Consider the following 25,807-nt stretch of genomic DNA (forward strand, 5'->3'; position numbering starts at 1 on the left):
TCGAATCAAACAACGTGCGTTGTGCAAGATCTTGCGGCTGGGAAGAGCAAATATACTTGTGGAATTAGCATAATGAGAAATACTGGGTGCAGTTCGATTTCTCCCAAAATATCTCGATCGGTTTTATCGCAGAAAGAACGCTATCATTATGCGTCAAAATTAATCTGACAGTGGAAACAAGACTAACAACTGGCGTGTGAACTTAATCTATGAGTTTCATACTGGAGAAATCAAATTTAAATATTAAATATATGGCCGACTCCCAAATCTAGTTGCATAAATTGGTCCTAAATGCTCAATATTTGTTGTTTCTATTCCGTTAAAATATGAACAGTAGACTAAAAGCTAATGAACACACGTATCACAATATCTCCCTAACAAATACAAAGTTCGAACTTCCACAGCCGAAATTTCTCTTCCAGAAATAATTTGGTCGGTATACAAATCAATTCAATTCTAAAATAATTATCCCATTTTTCCGAAATACTTTCTATATACCCAACCAGTACCGACTTTTGGATTGGTATAGCAGCTATTGGTTGAAACCATTAACGTTTCCAAGTTTGCGAAGCGTTATTTGCGACATTATTTGCCTTTGTTAGTCGTTGAGCGATTGTGCGTACAAAAAACTCTCACAGGCGGCAATTGAATGAAATTTCCACTGAGTTTAACTCTATCTCCCATCTCTGCGGCTGAAGTATTTTGTGGTTACGCGTGTTCTCCACATTCGTTACATCCCTGATTGGATGAGAGATTGATTAATGTATTATGAAAACTCGGTGATGGTGCTGTGCAGGTTCTCGTATGGATTCCGTGTCTACTACCAGGCTCACTGAAAGTCGCACCATTTCAATTTTGATGTATTGAGACTGACAGGATTCTTGTCTGTTCGCCAAATTGCCAAAAACCATATATCTGAGAGTTAGTTGAATACCGTTAATTCTCATACCTGTGCTTAACTGAGAAATACTTACCTTTTTAAAATGAGGAATCAATTACAGTTTTAATGATGCGCGATCTTTTTTAACAAAAAAGGTATAATTATCTTTTCTATAAAATGAATCAATATCAATTACTTTAAAGACAAAATTTTACCTGGGTGATTTAAAAAGTAACGAAATCATACCGTGAAATTCGTTGATATTTATTTATTTTTTAATTATTCCAATTCCTGTCATCACAAATCAATAATAAATTTCACCTTCCTTCTCATAATCAGTTTTTATAACACAGATTTTGTTAAATTACGATTCAGTGTGACATTCTTTCTGCTGCATATCAAGTACGTCTTGTTAGGTGAAATGAATCATTTCATATTTAATTGTATGCATATTCTAATGTCACAAAGTAGTGAGAATGTGATCACAATCTCGCTTTCTTCAGACCGTCTCAAGTAAAGTTCGAGCTACTAAAGTTTCATTGACATGTCTGACTGCTAGCTTTGTCATTGTGTGCAAGAAACATGTGATAGCAATCACGTCTAATCGTATTGACATTTTTGCATCTAGTGGTGTGAAAGGTGAGACACTTGACTAGCCTACACGTTTAAGTAAATGTAATAAATAAAATTTGAAATAGATATCAAATTTAATTATTGGTATAGGAGAAACTTGCAAGAGTTTTGATTCAAACGCAAATATCAAAGTGCGATTTCAAACCCCTTTTATTTGTGCGATTAAGTGTGTGAGAGTTGCTTTCAAGAAAGTTCATTTGAAACAGATAAGTCTGAATTCGGAGGTAAGTTTTGTTAAGCTATACCAACAGAATCAACTTTACAACGATATCAAAGGATGCTGATTATAGAGTTAAAAAGAGGCTTTGAGATAGGCAACGTGCACTCTAGGAATGTCACGCGGTATGCATAACTCACGAAACTCTGTTAGCCATTGTCAGGACAATATAAAGTAAAATGAACTAAAAAAGTTTGTTAAATATTTTACAATTAATTCACTATGCCATACAAATCGCGCCATTTACCCAAATATTACTTCGGAGAAGAGACCTTTTTTGCTTAATTGAGTTTAAAAAATCTTGAAAATCTTTTAAATATCTGATCACATTCTGCGCTTTGATAAATATTTCTGGAATATTTGCACCGTAATTTCTACTCAAGGAAACTTTGATGTCGCGTGCCATTAACTTTTTTCTAGAGCAAACAGCCCATATCCAAAACTCGAATGAATCAGTTTTCAAATAATCACGCTCCACATAGAGTTGCATGTTCTCATGTGGTGGATTAAATTTGCGCTAGGTTCAGCTAAAGAGGGCTGAATTACTCAAAACATGGTGCTTGGCTAAAATTTTTATGATTTTTAGGGCAAATTAAAATTTGCGAATTTCATAAATTATTATCAATTTTGCCGAGAATGTCAGAGGCCTTTTGCTTTGGTGATCATGACGAGAGAAATTTGTGAATGAATTACTGAATCGTAATTTTTGTGATTCAGAGAGTTATTATAGCTACCGGCTAAGTTGCAATTGACACCGGCTAGAAAAAATTCAGAGAAATATTAAAATTTGACCGTCAGAAATTCTTAAAAGCATATTTAAAATTTTTGATCTCGTATGTTGTCTCATGTCCTTGGCATTTAATAATCACGTGGGTCTAGATATTGAGCGTACGTCACATGACCGGCCGGTTTCATTGGTTTCGCTTGATGTTTTGAGCGGCAGCCAGAGCGCAGTCCTCTACGTGAGTGTTGCCAGGCGCCACCAAATGCACACCCAAATCGAAATCTCAATTCGGAATGGAGAATTTTGACTACGTGGTGATTGGATCTGGTAATGACAATGACGTTTTCATTAAAAAACAGGCACACGTTTGACCAAACAGATCAATTTTTACAGGCATCGAGGGTTCGTGGACCGCATATCAGCTCATTCGAGATGCCAAAAGAAAAGCGTCGGTTTTGCTCTTGGAGCGCTTTCCACTGCCACACAGCCGCGGCAGTTCCCACGGGCAAACGAGAATAATCAGGCACGCTTACCCCGAGGACTTCCACACTGCGTTGATGCCACAGGCTTTTTCAGAGTGGAAACAACTGGAAAAGGACTCAGGAGAACGATTGCTCATGTAAAATTTAAAAACTTTTGAATCTCTAAGCAATGTGGTACTCAAATTTATTTAATATTTAAATTAAATAGAAGATGAGTTACACGCATTTGGCTAGACTAACCACGATGGAGTATTTTTAAGTATGGGAAAAATATCAAATGCCGAACATGTTAATTTCTAATTTTAAATTTAACCATTCTTTAAACAAAACTGCTGTTTTAAACCGCAGACCGAAGTCTCTGCTGTGCGTAGCCGATGAAACCGGGTATGGAGGCCTGGACAACACGATCTCACGATTGCGAGAAGAGCAGGCGAAAGGAGGAAATGAAATTTCGTTCAAAGAGCTGTCGTTCCAGGATTTGGCTCGTGAATTCCCTCAAGCTTCATTTTCACCAAACCACCGCGGCTGCGTTGAGTACAGCGCTGGAATTCTTCTCGCAGACAAATGCTTGGCCACAGTTCAGGTCTGTAATTGTAACAAATTCTTGATCGTATTAATCTCGAGAATATTTTTTGGTAAATATAGGCGCAATTCAAAAGGCTCGGCGGTACGATAAAAGACGGATTTGTTGTAACCTCAATCGTGCCCGGGGAGCGAGTACAGGTCAAAGGCCAGCACGAGGGCAAGGATAGCACAGTGGTGACAGGAAAGCTTGCCATTTGCAGTGGGCCGTGGGCCAAAAAATTGCTAGAGCCACTTTTGGACAGGAGTAAAATTGAATTTCTATCGTGAGAATTGCGGTAAAATAATCTGACCAACAGAAATTCCCTTGAAAACACTGAGAGTGCCTGTTTTCTACTGGAAGATAAAGGAAAATGGCCCAGGGATGATTCCTGCTTCGTACATTGATCACGGAGCGGGAGAGTTCTGGGGAATTCCCGAGCTGGAATACAAGGGCTTAATAAAGGTTGACTGTGTTTTTAATGGAAAATAATGCTCAGTTTTAAGTTAACTCGACAATTGAAGCTCTGCAGCCACAGTACTGCGGACGAGGCTGATCCCGACGACCGCGACAAAGCCTTTGAGCACCCAAACCACCAAGAGCTGACAAATTACGTCAAAAAACACTTTCCTGGGCTGGAGGATACTCCTTCAATTATTGAAACCTGCATGTACACGGTATCAAACGATATTTAATAAAATTACACTGTTTAATTAATTTTATAATATAATTTGCAGGTTTCTCCTGACAACGTGAGCATAATTGACAATATTCCTGGGGACCCAAGAATCGCATTTGCTTGTGGATTTTCTGGTATGCGCTCGACAGTTTCACAGATTAATTGTTCTACAAATTAAATTTTACTTCTCTCAGGTACCGGATTCAAAAAAGGACCTTGTGTAGGACTCATGCTGAAACAGTTGTTGAACCCTGAGGATAAACAAGACTTTGACATGAAGCCTTTTTCGCTGAAGAGATTCTAACTATTTGTTGTCACTGCATACAAAAATAAATTTTTAACATTCACCTTCAATTGATCGATATCTATATGTGGTTCTCATAAATGATATTTTTGTGTGAAGCGTGTGCTGTGATAAGTGAGTATATCTTGAAAGATAAAATTATCGTCCTCAAATATAAGGAGGGTTGATATGGTAATTCTTATGTGCAGCCAGATTGTGGAGAGAATGGAGCATTTTCAGTACATAGTCGTTGGTGCAGGTATATTATTGCTGGATATTTCCTCAATTTACGAGAGAAATAAATTTTTCATAAGGCTTTTATTGAACTTAATTTTGTATTTAGCTTCTCTTATGAATACTGTTCTGTCTGCATGCAATTTCAAATTGGCCCTACAATTTTGTTATCAAAATAGGAATCGAGGGATCATGGGCAGCATACCAAATAGTAAGGGACGAAGAAAAGCCGTCCGTTTTATTGCTGGAGCAATACCATTTGCCACACAACCGTGGAAGCTCGCACGGACAAAGCAGAATTATAAGACACGCTTACGCCGAGAGCTTCCAGGCCGCTCTGATGCCGTATTCCTACAAAGAATGGAGGAAGCTCGAGAAGGACGCTGGGGTAGATCTCTTGGTGTAAGTAGAGTTATTTAATTTTATTTGGGTGAACATTTATCACAAGGCAAGCTGATTCAGGAGCAGTGCCTGCTCGAAAGTTATATAAATTAAGCACTCTTAGTTTTCGTTTTTTGTATTAAAGGCATTAAAATCGAGTTTAAAAAAAAATAAATTCATATGCTTAATTTTTTAACATTTGTATTAAAAGATGAATTGTAATGAGACAGCTTTCATAAAATAGAAGCATATTTTAACCGATTTTATCTGAATCAATGCGCCACTTTTAGGACAAAACCACTACTTTGCGTATCTGACGAGACTGGTTATGAAAGAATGGACAGGACGCTCGCTTGCCTGAAGGAACTAAAGGAAAAGCCGGGATATGATGTTGCCTTTAAAGAGCTCAGCCCGGCAGAGTTGGCTGCAAATTTTCCGCAAGCAAAGTTTCCCAACAACCGAAGAGCATTTGTTGAATACAGTGCTGGAATTTTGTACGCCGACAAGTGTCTCATGGCGGTTCAAAACCAATTTCGGAAGCACGGCGGCGTCATCAGAGATGGATTTGAAGTTACTAGAATTATTCCTGGGAAAATCGTCGTGATCGAGGGTGTGTGCAAGGGCAGAACTGTCAAATTGACGGCAGACAAGGTGGCCCTTTGTCCAGGACCCTGGGCTAAAAAGATGGTCGAGCCACTTTTGAAGGGCATTCGTGAGTAGAGTGTATTTTATATCTCCTTTCGATTAAATTTATTCCATCTTTAGGTTTGCCACTGAAGGTTTACAGGGTCCCTGTATATTATTGGAAAGTGAAAAAGAACGGCCCAGGCGTCATCACGGCGATTTACAAAGATCTTGGCGCTGGAGACTTTTGGAGTATACCAGAAATCGAGTACAAAGATTTGGTCAAGGTATACTCCCTTCTTCTGAACGAGAAAATTTAATGTATTTATTAATAAGTAAAACAGTATAGCAGCAACTTGATTCTCTATGAAATCGACCCAGACAAAAGGGATTTAAACGCTGAGCAGACCCAGCCGCCTCAGTTGGCTCGGCACCTAAGAGACCACTTTCCAGGAATGGAAGAAACGCCTTCCATTTTAGAAACGTGCATATATACCGTGAGCTTTTTAGAAAGTATTACGCGAATTTTTATTGTTTCCATTATTATTTATTACAGTCAACCCCTGATGAGGTGTTCATCCTTGATATCATTCCTGACAGTGCAAACATCGCTTACGCGTGTGGATTCTCTGGTACAGCTTTATTTAATGTAAAAAATATCTCTTCTGAAATATGTGTGTGGTTTCACAGGGAGTGGATTTAAAAAAGCCCCGAGCGTTGGATTAATGTTGAAGGAAATATTAAAACCCCAAACAAAGATGAGCTTTGATGAGACACCATTTTCTGTGTCGCGATTCATGAAAAGCCAACTTTAAAGACTTCAATGGTATCGCGGCACATGATTTCTTATTTGTCTGGAATGGAGCTATATTTTTAGCTCTACGACCATAATTGATTAAAGGAGGATTACAAAGATCAAGTGTATTTAATTGATCAAATCCCATATGGCATGATACCACTTGTGATAATATTGCTCTCAGATAAAAGGGAAAGATCGGAAAGATAGTATGCAAGGATTGAAAGTCAAGAGAACGAAAGGAACCCAAGCATTACTGTATAATAAAGCTTAAAATATGTATAATTGTTTTATCAAATGAGATTAAGACATTGAATTCACATATTTAAAATCCAAATAATTTTATGTCAGATTTACTCGCATATAAGCTGCCTTTTTCGAAATCTTTGAGTGGCGTAAAAATTATAAAATAATTATTCTACCTCACTCGGGACAAAGACCAAAGGTTGTTTAAAAACATACCTGACACAATTTTAATATATTTCTCAATATTGTAGGAGTAACTAAAATCATCCCTAAAAAACAAATTCATAATAACGTTCCTCTTCTCGCCTCAAAATATTCTATGGGCTACACTTGTCACAATTATCATGCGTATAGGCATATTAGTTAGGCATATTAGCGTAGGCTATATTAATTTAATTATACCTAAAAAAATAAAGTCACGCAATGTTAAATTAAGCTTTTATTTACACGAGACGTGATAAGCAAGATTTTGTCAACGACTTGAGTATACTGGCTCTCCCCCTCCCCCCCCCCACCCCGAAAGATAAAATGCAAAAAATCGATTCGGTCCACCAGATGCTGCAAGTGTGTTCAGCGAATGCCTTCTCAGTATATATATTTCAACTCCCGCCGTTGAGACGAGAAGCATAAATATGGAGCACTATGATTATATTGTCGTGGGGGCAGGTAGGACGTTATTATTATTATTTAGGCCATCCAAAGTGAAATTTTTATCGGCATAGGAATCGAAGGGTCGTGGACAGCGTACCAATTGGTGAAAGGGGCTGATAAGAAACCATCAGTTCTGTTGCTAGAACGATTCCCTCTGCCCCACAGCCGCGGCAGTTCCCACGGCCAAACTAGAATCATAAGAAATGCCTATCCAGACGCTTTCCACACGGCGATAATGCCGACAGCCTTCAGGGAGTGGCAGAAACTTCAGGCGGAGTCAGGAGTTGATATTTTGGTGTAATGTTTTTCTTAGATAAACGACATTTGGTTATTTTTTTATTAAACAAGTAGTATATAGACTATAAAGAAACCGGAAAAACCATGTGGGGTGAATTTAATTCTACTACTGATTTTTCCATTTGTTCGCTTGTGGGAGTGGTCATTGTAAAATCTGTGGATGTATGACAATATTTTTTAAAAAATGACTTTCATAAGTCTAAATATCACTAACTAGATCAAATTAGTAACTGGCGATACGAATTTAAATCTAAATTGACGCAAAATCTGCTGCGTAATTTTTAATTATGTTCAAAACAAATTAGGATAATTTCAGTTCACACAATTGCAGCGCCCTTAGATTTTTCCTAATGAAATATTTAAATAAATTGTCCTCAAATAATTATATTTATTGTGAAATCTCTTATGCATTTTGTGGAATTTAATTTAAGTTTGCTTTTGCAGACCAAAACCACTGCTACTGATTGCTGATGGCAAGGGGTATAAAAAGATGGACAAAATTATCGCCTGTGTGAATGAAGAAAAAGCCAAGCAGCCAGATGCTGACATTCAATTGAAGGAGCTGTCTAGAGAGGAGCTGGAAACTCAGTTTCCGCAGGCCAAGTTCAGCAGCCAACACCGCGCCTGTGTCGAGCACACCGCCGGAATTTTGCGCGCTGACAAATGCGTAGCCACGGTGCAGGTTTGAATTACACAAACAAAAAATAAAATCTAGAGTCATGTTAATAATCACATCTGCGCTAGAGCGAGTTCAAAAAGCGGGGAGGCGTAATTCGGGACGGTTTCGAGGTGACGTCAGTGGTGCCCGGCGAGAGGGTCACCGTCAGAGGTCGATTCAATAATCAGGCAGCCAGTGTGACTGCTTCCAAGTTGGCCATTTGCGCTGGGCCGTGGGCCTCCAAATTAATCGACCCTTTGCTACCAACAAGTAAAACAAACGCATAATACGCACGAGCGGCATAAGTATTCATTTCGCCTTTCAGAGTTACCCTTGGAGGCGCTGCGGATATTGGTTTTTTATTGGAAAATAAAGGAAAATGGTCCTGGTGCTATTCCATCCACCTTCATCGACTGCGGTGAGGGCGATTTCTGGGGCATTCCTGAACTCGAATACCCGCACATGTATAAGGTGTGTGGGAGAAGAATCACACATGGAAAATTATTTAATTAACAATAATATGGGTTTTAAAACACAGCTCTGCAACCCGTCTTACACGGACAAAGTCGAGCCTGACGACCGAGATAAAAACGTCGGCGCTCCCGACTACTCTTCCATGGCCGATTACATTGAAAAATATTTTCCTGGACTAGAAAGCAAGCCATCTATAGTGGAAACTTGCATGTATACCGTAGGATGATTCATTGCAACAATTGCCAAATTTATTGAAATACATAAAATCAGGTGACGCCTGACTTGACCTGCATTTTGGACACCGTGCCTGGGCACAGCAACATCGCCTTTGGCTGTGGATTCTCAGGTTTTAAAAAAAACCGCGTGTTATTAAGGTGATGTGAAATGATCTTTTCATTGTTTGTTTCAGGGATCGGGTTCAAAAAGGCGCCAGCTGTTGGAATAATGATTAAGCAGCTCCTGAATCCACAGGAGGAAAAGATTCTTGATTCTACCGCTTTCCGATTGATCAGATTTTCAACTGATTAGCGATCAATGTTTGGAAAAGTTGAAAAGAACCAAAATATCCAATATTCCGCATTAAAAATAAGTAATTAGCCTTCCAGAAAATTGCTATGCCAACTTTCTTAAAATATATTTTTATTCTGACCATATTGTATTGTATACAAGTTTTAATGAACAAGTAATTAATAAACATATACAATTAACGACGATTTCAAATCTAGCAGGCGTGACTGACATTATCAATCCATACAACCTTATGCGCACCTGGTGCCAAACTGTTCCGCGCGCTAATGATATTGTAGGGGTGGAAGAGGGTGCGCGAACAAGCGAGACATTCATTGGTCGCTTGAGTGGCGGCAGCGAGCTAAACAAGAGTGCACATTCCAAAACTATTAGCTGTGTTGTGCTGCGCCATGAGTGCAACGGTGGTGTTTTATTTGCGGGGCGAAATCTCAAGTGCTCAACATTTTGACGCGGAATCATTATTCCTCAGTTACTGCATATTAGTCCCTAACGGTTCGAGTTCTTACAAATTTGTCAGAGCGATAGACTTTGAAATTTTCCCTTAGGTTGGACCTGTCAAGAGGAAAGCAAATTGTGTGGCACCACGCACTTCGCCCAGCAAACGAGAAAGCCATTTGGAGATGAGGGAAAATCCATCTCAACAGCACATTTTAACCAATATTTCGAGGCAAAACTTATTGCTCCCGTGGATACTGGTATTTTTATAAAGATTTTGATTTAAGCTAGAGATGTTTAATAAAAACCTGCAATGCTGTATCTTTCTGTGTGTTTCAGTCAAATATTTTTTTAAATGTTGTGTTAAACGGCGATATGTTTGAAATTAACTATGGGCAATAAAATATTCGCATCACAATGCCACATTGTTCACAAGAAATTTTTCTCCAAACGAACAACTAATGGTGCGAATAAATGAACAAAATTTGCACTGTTTCAGTTTTTGAAGTGCCAAAACTTGTGGTGGAAGTATCGTCGCTCGACTGGTGGCAACGCTTCTGCACCGAGGGCTATGGGTTCACAGCGATTTCGACCAGCCCTGGGCATCATAGTCTGACCATCGCCACCTGGCGCCCTGTGCCCTCCTCAATGCACAGCCACGCGGCGCGTGTTGCACAAATGCGGCGGTTTTTTATCGGGGGCACTCCACAGCTCAAGGATTTGGGCTGCTCATTGGCTGACACACAGGTGCCCGATCCAAACGAGAAAATGCTACGTGAATGATAATGACGAAAATTTGCTATTTTTCCATTCATTGTTGCTACTGTAGAAAAATGAATCACACGTCTTCTGTGGTCGTTCAGTGTTAAATGATATGTGATTGAAACACCTGAAATTTTGGACCAAAATTTTTGGATCAGACAATACTCAATAGTGATCAAATTAAAATCATATTTCCGTTCTACAGATGCTATTTGGCTAGTGCGTTTAGAGAGATTTTAAAATTAACATTTATTTTAGGGTAAAGACGTTTTGAGTCGCTTTGGACTCTGCACCATCAGCTCAGGACAAGTGAACGTGACATTGGAAGTTGGGCTTCAGGGGCCAAAAGATGGAAAGATATTGGCCAAATCAACTTTGCTTGGGAGAAAGATGCAAAGTGGGAGGAGTGACCAGTTGGTTTCGTCCGTGGACCAAGTTATAGCTGCCTATTTGAGAGTGAAAAGCAGAATGGCCAGCGTTCGTGAAGCTATGAGGATGATGATGGACGGAAGGCAATCAGACTAAATTTTTGATGAAAATGTACATATTTATTCCAAGACTTGTTTACATTTAGGCAAATGAATATGTACACGTAACAATGATAATTTCGGGTCTTGTTAAAATCAAATATAATAATAACTGGAAAACAGTTGCATAATAAACTGGGCTCATAAATAAATGCAGTTTACATTCACATCTCAGCAGGGACATCCTCTTTCTTTGGTAAATGTATCTTAACAAGAATTTGCCCGCCTTTTGTAAATAACTATTTTAGCACCTGGATAAAAACTCTTGAGAAAAAATATGTACAGCGTTTTCTTTGTGGTACATGGAAAGGCGAGAGTGCCAGATTAATCATACATGAAAATCAGATGGAAGTCACTTTACACTTATTTACAACGTCATTCTGAAATTAATGTTTTTAAGTACGACTAGCGTACTCAAGAAGAAACTAATAGGATCACAAATTCACAAGCTCTGGCGTGTAAAAGCTAGGGCGAAGAAGAATCCTCTGAACGCAACGGTCTAAGAGAGACTGGTAGGTGGTGTTCTGCACGTATTGCTCTTTTTCCCGGAATCACAAATTTTACGCCAAGACGTTTTGAGTTTTTATTACTCACATCCTTATTTGCACATAAGTTACTTCTTGAGGTCCCTGAGGCGGCTGATACAGGGCTGACTTCTACGGCAAATTTACGGCCGTGGCCTGGGTGGAATGTGGGGTACTGGTCGCCTGAAAATGGACAGAAATTTAGAAAAATACAAACTGATTGTGAGTGCATGATCTTGGAGTACAACAAATGTATCTACGTGAGACCCAGAAAGTAAGTTTTCATAATTATATCATGCATGACAAGGCAATTAATCTAGTACTAATAAGAATTAAGAATACAAAAATAATTTTTAACCAATTTGGCACGTTTTAGGATTTATTTTTCACAGTATTGTTAAGCTTTCTTAGGTTCATTTTTTCATATAAGCTGGACATTAAACTCCTGGCTTTCGTTCGTGAGGAATTTACGAGAAAATCAAATTTCTCGTCCACAAAAATAATGAGGACCAGCTACTCACCTTCACCATGTCCCGCCTTCTCCAAGCATGCAAGTTAGATAGAAAAAGGCAAAAAGCAAACGGGGTGGGCGAAGAAGGCAAAAAATGAATGTAGCGACAAATAGGTGGTTATTAGAAGTCGGAATCAAACACGGTGCTTGCGTCTAGTCAGACAATTTTATGTTAACAACTGCAATGATACATTTCTCATTATTAGTTTTATATGATTTTTACTGTACATTATGAATAGTGTGTTGCAATGAAAATTCCAAAAGTCTCGTGGTGTGACATTCAACACGAAGAGGAGCCCAACAAGCAAGCACTTTTTGAATTTTCTGCACGTCTACAATAATTTCAATTTATAATTTCACAGACAATAAGTCACGTAAAACTGCTCAACCAAATTCACGAACACATATTTGAGCACAAATAATAATATAAAAATTGCAAATAAACGCTTGGTAATATAATGTAAACGTGTGTTTTGAGAACCCGAACGCGTCTCCAATATTACATGATATTAGAAATATTATTTTATAATCAAAATCACTGTATATCCGTCGCTAATTTCTCCTCTGTGTGGTTACATCATACTTAAGTATCGTTTCTTGAAATACATACTTGCTTTGTCTGGCTAAATATATATATATTTATGTTAGATCTGTTTGCTATATTACAGTATTTATACACACTTATGCACATTAATTCGAGTGTTTAAATTCAGTGCTCTAATGTAATGCTTCTCTCGCTACGCAAATACTCAACAAACTCTTTTTTCAACTTTGGAATGCAAGGAATGTTATTCGTTTTCTTTGTATTCGGTTCACAGACTCAGACTAAAAAACGCTATAATCCAAACTGCGCTTTGCAAACATTGTACCAGGGACCCGGAAACGAGCAAATTCAACAAGATTCAAATTTTAACGCACAGATATGCGGTGGTTGTGTTAATCGGCACTCTTTTCACCAAGTGCTCGGAACAACAGATCGACACGGGAGATTCAGAAACTACACATCATGTACCAGAAATAATTGACTTGCTTTTACATGTTACTTTACATATTTTGGTGCATATCCCCCTTTTTTAGCAAAGCAACGCGAACGTCTGCGGCAAATCAGCTGAAATAATTCAATATAAGGCAAAACACAGAACGCTACGTCGGTTATAATGAATTATCTCACTATTTGCGTGTTTTCTGTGTCGTCTTTGATTAATATCTACGGTACTAGGCCTGTATTAGTAGTTGTGTGTGAGTGCCTTTTCCTTTTGCTCAACGCTGGGGATGGTTTGGCTACTTATCTCCTGGATGAAATCTCGCACATTCATACGTTGACTGATATTGATATTGCCACATTATCCGGGGGATTTGTTCAGATTCTCGAGTAGTATTGTTTCCAGTGTGCAACACCAAAAGAGAGTGTTAAAACGACACATTTAGGCGTGTAACACAGTATTGGATGCTATGACTGACGCGATATCTTTTTTTTATCTTCCGCTAACTCGTTTGGACTGCTCTGCATGAAGTGTCGTCTTAAAAATACAAATTTCTTATTCCGGTTATTACTTTTTTAGTTTTCCTTTGCATAACAGCAACGTCCAAATCTGTCGAATTCGCACTAGTGACTACAATTTTGAGCACTACATTTATTTTATCTCTGTTGTTCGTTTAGTATTCATTCTTAAGTTTGGTCTTTTATCCGTAACATATTTTTTTGCTGTTTTTTTTACATTTATCATCAATAACAATATCATTTGATCAACAACATTTATATAGAGGAAAAGCTTTGCCGAGTAGGGTGAAAAATAGCCTTGCTCAAACAAAAATATTTCTCCTCAGATCCAGTATCGCCGTCCAAGAACTGAGGGCGTGGAATGTTGGAATTCATTAATCAACAATGAATGTTCTTTTCAAATTCAAAATATTGCTCGTGTCCAGAAAACAAGACTGAGTGTTCATTCGTTTCTCTCCTTCTTAGTCGTGATTATGGAAGATAAGTGCTTATTTGCGCCCAAAGAAGGCCCCTTTGAGTTCATTCATGGCGGCTTGCGTAGCGGCCTGTGCGGCGGCCTGCGTGGCCGCCTGCTGGGCCCTCTGTCCCGCGGCCTGAATCGATTGGCTCAGACCTCCGAAAGCGCCGCCGCTCGACTGTTGTTGTCCGCGCCTACGAACCAAGCATTGTTTTAGTGACCATCCAGCTCACAGGTCAAGTCCACAAGACTGGAGGAGAAATCAGAAATCCACCTTTGACCTCAAACAAGACATAGTGACTGACAATCAGATGAAGGTTTGGAACCAAACTCGATATTTGCAGGTAAATCATTGACGGTTTTTAGCATTTTATGACATTTTTATGATTTTAATTCTTTTGATTGTGTTTGCTCCCAATATTTATAATATTCTGTCAAGGTGTCTATGCAGCTATGCTATGCTGCATGCTTGCTTGCTTAAGGTCAAAGTTGAGCCTCCGTGGCAATTGGCGCAACAGGGCAAGCGGATTTCAACAGAACGCGGAACCGGATGCTGGGAAAGTGAACCTTAGAAAGGAAACAAATCGCAAAATGCTCGGTTCGTAGGCGCTTTTGGCCTCAGCGATCAGTGGAACAAGAGCTAACGCAAGAGGCAACACTTTTGCAGGATTTGATAAACGAAACATAGCTGTAGCAGGAGAGTAGAAGTGGTTAGCTTCAAAGTTTTTAAGGTGGTGGGGATGACTTGCTTAGTTGCGTCGACTGCAACAATAGAAACAAATCGTGGGTTCAAAAGTTAGGTCTCCTCCACATTAGATCGAAAAAATGCGTGTCCAAGAATAATTGACCGGCATTGTAACTAACAAGGTGAGGTTTCAAGCAAAGATTGAGCAGTTAAAAATTTTTGGATAAAAATATAAATAACAGATTTTAAATTTTGATCAAAAAAGTAGCCTTTCATACAAGAGAAATATATTTGAATGTTACTTAACCATCTTTGGACACAACATTTTTCAGACAAACGTGAGCCCTCCAAGGTCGCGTAACTTAATTAATGGCTTTGAGCAGAGCGAGCATTCCCTTTGTCGTGGAAGCAACACCCAATTTAGAAGATGTTCAGTTCCATCAACTTAGCACAAAGCAGTGAAAAGCGATATTGTGGTTAGTCACACTCGCGGAAAACGCATGCCTGCCCATCACCAAATGACAAGAGGGAAAAAGACAACATGTACTCACGATGGGATGAGTGGGGGTGGCAGACCGCCACCTGGTCTTCCAGCAGGCGGTGCGGGTGGCATGCCGCCACCGGGACGATTAGGAATGGCAGGCGCAGGCCTGGCACCCGATGGAGGAATGATCGGGGGCGCCCGGCCCGCAGCGACGGCTGGCGCTGGTGGCTGCGACCTGTTCATCGCGGGAGACGGAGGCGAGAACCTGCAAGGTGAAAACCTTTCAGTGCCTTAAGACCACTTTGCAACGGCAAGACCACATCAGATTGGTGAATAAGCATGCATTGTGAACGCCTAATCTCTTTCTACATAAGACATAATATCGATAGCAGCTAATTCTGCAATCCCTGAATTCTGAACATGCCAACGTTTGGATAGATTCGCCAGACTCAAATTCAAAGTTATGATATTATATTAAGTTGCTAACTGTTCTAATTTAATTTAGCTTTGGTGATAGCCTCATTACGTCAATATAGGATTTAATTTTTTAAATTTGTATTATAAGTTGCTGTTGTGGGTTTAGTACCATGATACTAAAAGTACAGTAGTTTATAAATTAAAAAATATGACCTAATTTGGAAAAAATAAAATATAATGATTGAGTGGCAAAGGCAAACATTCAGCGGGAGTATTTAGGAAGCCTATTTTGATAGCGACAAATCGCATTGTCTGCTGCAAACCCAAAATGTTTGAGATATGGTTAAGTTACAATTTGAATAAATTTAACCCAAAAATGACATCCCTTGATTATTAATTGACCCACGTCTGTCTTCACGTGACGCAAAAAGATATAATGGTGGAAGCTTTGGCAAAGATGAGCCAGGTTCCCATTGCAAACAGACCTAGATGAATCGAATCCTCCGCTGCTGCCGACACCGCCGAGGCTGCCACCCATACTGCCCATACTACCGCCGCTACCACCGCCGCTGCGCCAATCGTTCTTGACCGGTGGTGGCACCGGGGTCGACACGGTCGCCATCGACACGTCACCAATGATGTTAAGGCTCTCCTTGCACGCGTGGTACATGCGAAGCATCTCCTCGCGCTTTTGCGCCTCTTCGGGACTCTCCTCCATCATTGAGGCCTGTGTTTTAAAAGATAAGACAAGCATTTAACTCTAATTTCTTTTGGCGTAAGGAACCTCAAACTAAGATTGAATGCAATTAAATTGTGAGGGCATAATTTTTAGCCGATTTAGGTTACTTTTATAAAAATATTTTACTTTTTTAATTATTAATCCCAATTGAAGCAGCAAAGTAATAATTCTTGTAAGCTTCATAATTGTATACAATGGATATGTAGCATTGCCTGACTCACCTGATCGCCAGAAGCGTAGAGGTGGGCCAAGAGCTCGCCGTTAATAAATTCCTTGCAGTTGTTGATGATCAGCAGCATTATAGTCTTAGGTACGAGATCTCTGCAAGTCTTATTAACGATTCCCATGTAGGATTCGACCAGATTGCGAATAGTCTCGACTTGACGCTCGAGCTGCGGATCCATCGAGGCCTGAGTCTCCTGGGTGCCCTGCGGGAGTAGGAGAAGGCATGTGAGCCACACGTGTTCGGTTTAAGAAGGCAGTTTTGCAAGGTACACTAAACGGGACTGCTTTAAAGCCAATTAGCCAGAAACGGAGGAGCGGTGTGTGTACCCTGCCAACTATAGAGGACTTGACGTGATCTACAATGCACCCTACTCTAGCCAAAGATTGACTAGGGTGCAGTGCACATCACTCGAAGACATTAAGAATTTGAAAACAATCCAACTGAACGATTTGAAAATTCTAGCTTCACAGCTAAGAGAAACAATTAGGCTGCTATCACTAACAAAATTGAGCTGGGAACTTGGTGTATTTTGGAATTCGCTTCTTTCCGCTCAAAAGACTATTATTTTTTTCATTGGAATCCTTGTACTGTTCGCAAAAATCAGCGACACGCAACAAGTGCTGTTTGGATTGGTCGTGTGTACACTTCCTAAGACCAAGAGGCGGCGCCAGGGGTGGCTCCGCTTCCAAGAGTGTTCACCCCACACCGGCCCCTTGGTCGTTCTATCCAATCAAAATGGCTAAGAAGTCAAACAAAAAAGAAATAAAACGAAAGCAGTGGCAAGCGAGCATCCAGATTTGCAATCAAGCAACCGAGGCGAAAAATTCGAGCATACTATCTGGTGATATCATGCACAGCGTTGTTTGACTAAAAACGAGAACTGAACCATGCGGTCTACAGGGCTAGTCAGAGCCGGCCGAAGAGAAACAGTGCTGCTTGCCGCCCCGTGGGCCTATCCGACTCTCTCGCACACTACCACTGTCTTTCGGGCCGGGCTCTGACGATCGTGTCGAATGGGTGGCTTAAAAACCAACCTCTGAACCCTGAGTTCCATTCGGGAGCATTTGGTACAGAAAGGAGGTGGCAGGATCGAGTAGTAGGCAAATAAGAGAGAGAGAAAAAACAATGTATCAATCAAACTGCTCATTTCAATGTCAATTTGAGAAAAACATTGGTCAAATAGTATACACTCTGCGCGCTGCTTCAACAGAGATGTCTACATTAAAATAACGAAGAAGACAAAAATGCGCAACAAGTTAGCTGCAATTACTTGGACAAAAATACGCACTTAATAACTTGATAGTTACCTTGGCGATCTTCGATCAATGCAGTGAAAATTAAAACATTGAGGAAGAAATAAAATAAAATGTCACGAATTCCAAAAAAGAACCAGTGTGCGTGTGTGTTTCTAATTCCGTGTGTGTATACTATTTGAAAGACATGAGGAAACGCTCAAGTCATAATTTACACCACGCGTCAGGCGTAAGCGTAAAACTTGCTCAAACATTTCGCAGAGGACGAAGCAATCATTCTTTTGGTAGAAAGATTTATCGTCTTCTCTGGCAAAACAATATCAAACCCAAATAATCAACCAGTGCCACTGTTCAAATAATTGAACAATATAATTCAACAAAAGTTAAAGAGGTTGTAAAGGGAAGAGGAAATGCCTTGCTTTTGAACAAGAAACAAAGTAACCATGATCATTAACATTCAAAACATCGTGGAGGGCTTTGAATGGTGGCTACTTATAAAGCCACTTAAGGGTTCTTCAACCAGCGTGTCAAAAGGACGAACCGAAATTCATGTAAGAATTAGTAGAAGTAAGAATGAAAAACGAGTGGAAGAGAAATGAATGAGAACTGCAGCGTATAGCAAAAAAGTTGGAGCAAGATGGAAGCAATCTCGGCAAAACTGTTGTCAAACTAAATAAAGATAATATGTATACAGAAGAACTGGGAGGAAACAAGCAGAAAGAGAAATTAAGTCAAAAAGGTTCAAAAGCTGCTTTGATCAGAAGAAGTCGTAAGACTGGCCCAACTAAAAATATTCATATGAATGCTAAACAGCAAGTGCTAACTACGTTAGATTTGATAATAGCTCTATCATATCGTTTCTCGACTAGCAAGCTTCTAACAATGACTCCTTGCAGTTTTGCCGAGCGATTCAGTCCAAAGAAAAACAAAAAATGATTGTCGAGAAGTCGTATAAAGGGATGAAGAAAAGAATGAAAAAGGTAGCACCGGTATACTTGTAGATGGAGAACACATTCGAGTCCGCTTACCCTTGCCTACAACACAGGACAAAGACATTTGTCCAAAATTAACAATTCCATTCTAATGATCCACCACCTTTGGGATGAGTATAATTTTTTTTGTCTTGATTCCGAATATGTGAATAAATGATTTTGGCATTATTAATTGCCCCCTGCATGCCAGTTCTTTGATTTTAAGCTCTTACCTCCTCGCCGTTTGACTGCTCCATCGCTTTCTCCGGGTAAACGCCGGCGCGCAAAAATGAAGCTTTCCAGGAATCAACATCGTCTGACGTTTCGCAGCTCAGCTCCAGAGTTTTGTTATCCTACACACAAAACCGATTGAAATCATTTTTTTGGAGAAATGTAACGCGCCTCCGAGTTTATATATAATATATATTAACACTTCACTAACATCAACAGAAGAACAGGTTTTTTTACCTTGTAAACGTTGCGTCCATCAGGGTTGAACAAAGCAAAGGTGTGTCGCTTGGACATGAAGCCCTGCTCTATGTCCCTGAGTTTGAGCCCATCAAGTGGCAGCATGTACTTCTTGTCACGCTCTTCCTCGTCCTTGTACCAGCTAAGGCTCTCTGAGGTGAGCACAAACCAGTAGTCACGGGAACCACCACGCATGATGCCCAAGTTGTGGATGCTCATCCAGCCTTTTCGGATGCCCTGGTTCACCACCTTGCGGCCTGTGGTCACCTTGCTTTCGGTGTTCTGCTGGGCGCTAGGAGGAGCAGAGACCAGACTAGAGCGGCAGTGAAATTACGTCCAACCCTTGTCACCCCCCAGTATTTTGGAGCTTTGAAGCCCATCTGCGCGTGGCCAAGGCCAGTGATTTGAAGCAAAATCTGCAGTGTAAAAACTGGCCGCCGAACCAAAATAAATACTGGGAGCTTAACCAAGGGCGAATAAGTTTGAAAATTAACAACAAAAAACTAGCTGCCAGTAAATCAAAACATTATGATATCAAATAAATGTCGTTTAAACCAGGATTTGCACAATTCACTGTCGTGTTTCATTTGAGCCATTTCTAAAATTCAGCTTTCTAGCTATTTGATTGATTATCAATAGGATTTAATTTTGTTGGATAACAAAAATTTCAGATAAATGCTAAGTTCAGTTACTCAACCATCAAAACCAGTTTATATTAAACAATTACTAAATTTTCATTCTTATTAAGATACCGAGTAATTAATTGTGACAGCCTTATTTCGAAAGGAAATAATCAGTAATACTTTCAAGAACTTTCTTGTATGGTGGCAAAATGATATCCAAATAGAGAAAATTTTTGAAACCACTAGACAGACCTTGTGCCAGCTGCCCGCTTTTTTGGCAAACCCTGGTTCAAGCGCGGGACTTGAGAATGATGCTGGCAAAATATACATATGATAGATGAAGCGATAGCAGTTTTTGCAGAAGACGATAAACTGGAGGAAATTGATTTTGTAATTACAATGGTCAGCAAACAAGTTGCCTCCCTCCCCTTCTTTCCCCTGACACAAGCTGGTGGAGATTATTACTAAAGAGGATGGAACAAGCCGAAAGCGTCTTTAAAAGCCACTCAAGGGTTCACACACTGCAAAATTAGCTGGGCACCTTATGAGCGAGAGAGTTAGTCAAGACATGTTGCGGGAGTCAAACACAACACACAAGAAAACAGAATACAGCACCCAGTGAAATTCTAGGCAGATATTGTGACATTACTTTGGTTCAAACATTTCAAATGTCTCAAGGCACCTGGAGAGAAAAGAGAACAGAATTAGCAAGACTCCCTTAGCACGTGAAAGATGAACAGGTGATTGCAGATGGTGCAGAGATGATATCAATTTTAAGATTAGCTGCCAATGGGAACAAGAACCCAAAGCTCCATAAATGTGCAGAACAGACACTTACTTAGCGAAACCTATGAAATCTTCATGATTTGTGTTCATGTAGGCTAGCTCGCTCTCGACCAACATGATTATTTGCTCCTTGCAAAGCTGCTCGCGTTGTCTGATGTGAGTGGCGATGATGCGTTCTGTCTCTTCTCTCAGCCGAGGATATCGGTTCATCTGCATCATGGATAACGGAATTTAGCGTTTTTCACAGAGCCAATTACATTTTTACTTGGGAATATTGACAAAGGGTGTTAGAATACTCGCACTTAACATAGCATGTTCACTGATTTTTATCTTTGAAATATTTTGAATTATTATACACCAGGCCGATGGAACGCGTTGAAAAGCGTAGTCATTGCACATTTGGCACTCTGACTAGTTACATGCTGATTTGCACTTTTCATCATGAGTGACTAGAACTAGATGTCTAGCGTTTCAATCAAGGGCCTGTGTAAGGAAACAAATATACATAATAGTGGATATTGGGCCGTGCATTCTGCACTGTATAAAACGAATAGGACAACAAGACTTTGTCTTGGTTTGACCTAAAAACAGTTATTTTGTTTGTGATGTAGTTGGGACTAGATTTATCACTATTAGGTCAAACTTTTCTCCTTGGAAGAGGCGGTTAAGCCAACAGTCAGCAAAAGACATAATATAATAGAATAGTGTGGCTTCATTTCTGTGAAAGACTGCCCTTCCCTAAGCGACCAGGACTCATCTTAAAATGTTAAAAATTGTCCATTTAAGTCTTTAACACGTGCTGGAAAGGTGCAAACCAACAAGTAGAGGGTCATAGTTTGTACTTATGCGTGGGTAAACTAAGTGAGCGAGAAGAACAATAATATAGCCTGCGCTCAACCAACCCCAACACACTACATTATTGAGTATTTTTTGTGTCGGAGCAAGTGAAAAGCTCATGAATGCGCTTCTGAGCGAGAGGCAGCGGCTAGGTTTATGCGATAGCCAAAAGGGGCTTTGATTAACTCTGATTAGCTGTAATATTCTCTCAAGTCTGCCTTGACTATCAAAATTCATGATTATATTGCTTTCAAATATGCTAAAAATGTAATAATGGCTCCATAATTACGCTTCTTCTAGTCCACCATTCAATGAAATATAACTTCTTGTGATGATCTATGCCACATAATGATATCATTAAGTACTAAGATAAACTTCAATTATTAAATTAAAATTAAATGTTTTAAAAGTTGCGTTCTGCCAGCGTCAGTATTATCTGATTTTATAAAATAAGCAATGCGAGTATGTTGTTAGCAAAAAATACCTTTTCAGCGCACATGCGGACGACATTACACAATTCCGTGACGACCAGATCAACGCACTTGAGGCAAGGCTCCTTCAGCCGCGCGATCTGCTTTTTGACAATGGCCTCGAAGGCCATGTCAGGTGTGAAAAGACCGACTCTGATACCTGAGCAGATCGTTAGCACCTTCAAAAGAGCAATCTAATTTCCAAGTTACCGTGAATATTTCTGATAGCAAACGCGATCTCACGCCGCAACTCTTTCTCGTCGATTTCCATTTTGACAATCTCGAAGGGAAACCTTTCGTGGAAAAGGCGGTTGATTTTGGCACCTCCACTCAACTCCATCGTGTTAACTAGGGCGGAGCCTGAGCCTTCAATGGTTCGCTCAAAATCAGACTGTAGCTGTTGAATCATCCTGAAGACGACACCAGTAATTTAGTTTTCACTTGAAGCAGCTAACGTGGCAAAGGCTTACTGGAGCATGGCTTTGGTCTTTATGGAGGGGTCGTCAGGTCTGAAGTGCTTGTATTGGTCCACATCCTTCTCCAACGCAAGCAACTGCTTCTGCAGCTTGTCCCTTAAGCCAGGCAGTGTATCTCTAATGTGGTTGGTTAGCTGCTGGTTCAACACTCGCTGCAGGTACGGAGTGCCCATTCTATCACCCATGTGCCGGTATGATGGGTGACTGCGGTCCACGTGAAAATATATTTATTTGAATTAGCTGTGTACCATTTCAAAAGTGAGAAGTAATTTATATGACATTGGTAAACAATTGAAACTCATTTTTTTTTAGAGAAAATACTGTATAATGCTAGAACTCTTTAAAAAATTTAAATATTATATGGAATGGTTAAAAGCATGCTTTGATAGATAACAATAATGATGAGATAGCTGAAAATCATTAGTAATTGAGAAAGTAAGTATAACAGACTGTTATTAGATTGAATATTTGTGAGGGAATTTCATTTTCCAGTTAAAATAGTACCTAAGGAAGAATTTTCGCTCAGCATCTAAAGCTGCGCGGATGTCCTTCTTTCCATCTATATCTTTCTGAGATCGATTGATGACTCCAATGTAGCCTCGTCTCAGAGGCAAAAGTTTGTTCTCCAAAATATCCCTGGCATCTGTGCCTTCGTCCATAAGATCCAATTTGGTTATGACACCAATTGTTCTCAAGCCGCCAGGGTCAACCTAAAATATCAATAATTAGCTATTGAACGATTCGCAAAATGAAACAGAATAAAGCAGATTGCAGCATTCACCAACAATTTTTTTAAAAACAAATATCACTGTACAAACCATTAAAAATTTTAGTCATTAAGATTACGTATTTACTCCTCGACAGGAATCATGCGAAAATCTCAAAGGAAAAAACATTTTCTTAAGAGAGAACTAATTTAATTGATTAAATATTTTATTAGAGAATTGTGGGCAGGAAGACGCTCATGAGTGAATTAGCAATCATGCTAAGAAAAATTCCCATGATAATTAAGTGACGACTTCTACTTTTTTGTACAAACAACCTGTCTCACTGTCACAGTACACAGCACACATTCATTAATGACTAGCATCTTCATAGCAGATATTAGGTAGTGTAAGAGAAAAAATTGTCAAATTTCTGAGTAAATAAGATTAGGGAATATCATAAATCATAACAATTTAAAGTCAAGAATTTTGATCATTTTTAGGGTCACGTTCAATTTATTCTAAGATTAAGGGAAACAGGACATATTAAATTTTTGACAACAAATAAGGTTGTTCTAGGTTTGTAGATTGATGACCCCATTAAGGCGACAAAGTCTAACTCTTGAAAATTTGTATACTTAACTTCTGAATGGGACTCTATTTATGTGTTGTAAATAGGCAAAATAAAAACTGAATATAAATTAATGACGAGTCTGGTAGAAACTTAACAACCATTTTTGAACTATTTTGAACTCTTTGATTCATATCTTAGCACTTTACCTCTTTAGCTAATTTTAAGGCATCGCTGTTTGCCAAATCTGTATTGGCAGGTGTTACAGCCAAGATGAGGCAGTTGTCCTTTCTGATGAAGGTGAAAATCATGGCCTTGATCTGGGCCTCGATGTCTGCAGGCTGGTCGCCGATTGGCACTTTGGTAAGACCAGGCAAATCAATAAGTGTGAGGTTTAAGACTGCCGAACAGAAGCAAAATAATCAATTGGAATCATCGATGCTGGCAACTGAGAAACATTACCGTTGGGAGAGTAGACGCGCAAATTGATAGGCACGTTGGATATGCCTTTGTTGGAACCAGTTGCACGGTCCGTTTCAGCCTCTATTTCCTTACGGATATCATCGAAGTTGGAATATTTTTGGCCTTTTTGATGCAGAAATTCACCATATTCTTAAGAACATAAATAGAGGAACTTCAGTATCTGACGGAGCATTGTTTAAATTTATTAGTGATTTACCCAAGGCAGAGGTAATTAATTGTAAAATTAACGGACGTCTTGTTACTATTCCAGAACCTCGCGGCAGGAAGTCCCTGGAATATAAAAGGAAGTATTTTGAATGCGAAATAAAAAATTAAAACATGTTGTGAGCATGGTCATGGTCGCAGTAAAAAACACAAAGAGGCCGACAGTATAAAAATTGAATTCAGCCTTGTGTTTTTCCACTTTGCTAATACCACTAATACCATCTTATTTATCAAGTTTCGATTCGAGGACTTTTATTGTCATGACTCATACGCGCTGTCGCAAAATTAACAATCGTGTGAGTCAGCCGTCACTTGGAGAGATCGAAAAAGTCTTCCAAATTTCATAAACATATTTATTTTATTTTTAAAAATTTTATCCAATATTATTTAATTTTTGACCGAACATGGGGAGTCATATTTAAATCTCAGGATGTTTCAAAACCAAACGTTTAGTACAATATAGAGTTGTTATGCTCTGTGAGTCAAGGGAGTGTTTTAAAAGGAAGTCGAATGCGTTTCGTTATCTCCTGGAGGATACTAACACCACAGTCATCAGGAGATAATAAACAAGCGCGTCGGGGAAAGCACAGCTGGGCTCGAAGACTTCGCACAGGCGTTCAAAGCCGATTTTGACAAGAGTCAAAGGCTCCGCCATAATTAGGTGTGCAAATGACCATTGAGTGGTGGGCAACGCTGAGTTGCATGGGGCAGATATCCCGGTGGGCAAAACCCTGACGCAAAGGGTAATAACGCTTGCCAGATGTCACGAGAGGGAGGAAGGCATCGGATTACGAGTAATACGAGTATTACAAACCTGCCGACGAAATTTTCCAGAACCGAACTCTTGCCAGCACTTTGCCCTCCGACGACAGCGATTTGGGGCAAGTCCAGCTGCATGTGGACGCCCAGCTGTGTGAAGGCATCTTGCAGCTTGTTGACGATGGGGATGAGCTGTTCCATCCCCATGTTTCCCGACATTTTGGCCGAATTTGCTGTCCCGAAACTCTTTTTCAGCTCGACAACTCCTACAACTCCGCCTTCTTGACTTGCCCTATCAATAGTTCGGTCGACCGCACTCGCAAAGTCTTCGGTGCTGCCGGGAGTCGAGTCGATATGCGTAGTCGACGACGCGCACGCGCTGCTCGCTCGATTCGTGTTCTGCGCAGCCACAGAGATGATTCTGAATGAAGTTTTGGGCAGTGCAAGGGGCGCGAAATCTTCAATGCATTTTGCTGCTGCTATCGATTTTGCGACCGTACTCCTGCCCACGCTGATTCGCAGAATTAGCTTTGAAAACTTGAATAAAATCTGCACTTAAATTTTCGTTTCAGTTCAGATAATTTA

General features: G+C 39.8%; 5 protein-coding genes across 11 annotated transcripts; 4 read left to right on the forward strand and 1 right to left on the reverse strand.

The window, feature by feature from the left end:
* Nucleotides 1-2,628: 2,628 nt before the first annotated feature.
* Nucleotides 2,629-4,531, forward strand: LOC135948305 (peroxisomal sarcosine oxidase-like). Its single transcript, XM_065497513.1, has 8 exons — nt 2,629-2,781; nt 2,848-3,073; nt 3,285-3,519; nt 3,582-3,765; nt 3,818-3,963; nt 4,023-4,175; nt 4,236-4,311; nt 4,372-4,531. The coding sequence occupies exons 1-8, from the start codon at nt 2,748-2,750 to the stop codon at nt 4,479-4,481; spliced, it is 1,164 nt and encodes a 387-aa protein (XP_065353585.1). The 5' UTR covers nt 2,629-2,747; the 3' UTR covers nt 4,482-4,531.
* A 53-nt stretch (nt 4,532-4,584) lies between these two features.
* On the forward strand, nt 4,585-6,614 carry LOC135948304 (peroxisomal sarcosine oxidase-like). The gene is made up of 7 exons (XM_065497512.1): nt 4,585-4,719; nt 4,874-5,096; nt 5,366-5,787; nt 5,841-5,986; nt 6,044-6,196; nt 6,256-6,331; nt 6,390-6,614. Exons 1-7 carry the CDS (start codon nt 4,650-4,652, stop codon nt 6,512-6,514), a joined length of 1,215 nt encoding a protein of 404 aa, XP_065353584.1. The 5' UTR covers nt 4,585-4,649; the 3' UTR covers nt 6,515-6,614.
* Nucleotides 6,615-7,298: 684 nt separating this feature from the next.
* On the forward strand, nt 7,299-9,545 carry LOC135934364 (peroxisomal sarcosine oxidase-like). The gene is made up of 8 exons (XM_065476061.1): nt 7,299-7,407; nt 7,464-7,689; nt 8,134-8,371; nt 8,434-8,617; nt 8,673-8,818; nt 8,886-9,038; nt 9,092-9,167; nt 9,231-9,545. Exons 1-8 carry the CDS (start codon nt 7,374-7,376, stop codon nt 9,347-9,349), a joined length of 1,176 nt encoding a protein of 391 aa, XP_065332133.1. The 5' UTR covers nt 7,299-7,373; the 3' UTR covers nt 9,350-9,545.
* Nucleotides 9,546-9,693: 148 nt separating this feature from the next.
* On the forward strand, nt 9,694-11,071 carry LOC135934365 (tectonic-like complex member MKS1). Its single transcript, XM_065476062.1, has 4 exons — nt 9,694-9,841; nt 9,895-10,044; nt 10,284-10,531; nt 10,805-11,071. Exons 1-4 carry the CDS (start codon nt 9,739-9,741, stop codon nt 11,069-11,071), a joined length of 768 nt encoding a protein of 255 aa, XP_065332134.1. The 5' UTR covers nt 9,694-9,738.
* A 1-nt stretch (nt 11,072) lies between these two features.
* Nucleotides 11,073-25,544, reverse strand: shi (dynamin-1 shibire). 7 transcript variants are annotated; one of them, XM_065476057.1, is made up of 16 exons: nt 25,278-25,543; nt 24,456-24,529; nt 24,239-24,388; nt 23,986-24,176; nt 23,006-23,211; nt 22,496-22,705; nt 22,236-22,435; nt 22,040-22,185; nt 20,771-20,928; nt 20,582-20,614; nt 19,310-19,601; nt 19,075-19,194; nt 16,613-16,819; nt 16,138-16,379; nt 15,303-15,500; nt 11,073-11,780 (listed from the first exon to the last, which is right to left on the reverse strand). In XM_065476057.1, exons 1-16 carry the CDS (start codon nt 25,439-25,441, stop codon nt 11,741-11,743), a joined length of 2,631 nt encoding a protein of 876 aa, XP_065332129.1. In that variant the 5' UTR covers nt 25,442-25,543; the 3' UTR covers nt 11,073-11,740. The 7 variants fall into 7 exon arrangements, with proteins under 7 accessions (XP_065332129.1, XP_065332127.1, XP_065332125.1 ...); XM_065476055.1 differs by lacking the exon at nt 11,073-11,780 and adding an exon at nt 12,256-14,260 and having other exon boundaries at nt 15,303-15,470; nt 25,278-25,544; XM_065476053.1 differs by lacking the exon at nt 11,073-11,780 and adding an exon at nt 12,256-14,260 and having other exon boundaries at nt 25,278-25,544.
* Nucleotides 25,545-25,807: the final 263 nt, after the last annotated feature.

Source organism: Cloeon dipterum, chromosome 1 (genome assembly GCF_949628265.1).
Source record: "Cloeon dipterum chromosome 1, ieCloDipt1.1, whole genome shotgun sequence".
NCBI classification, from domain to species: Eukaryota; Metazoa; Arthropoda; class Insecta; order Ephemeroptera; family Baetidae; genus Cloeon; species Cloeon dipterum.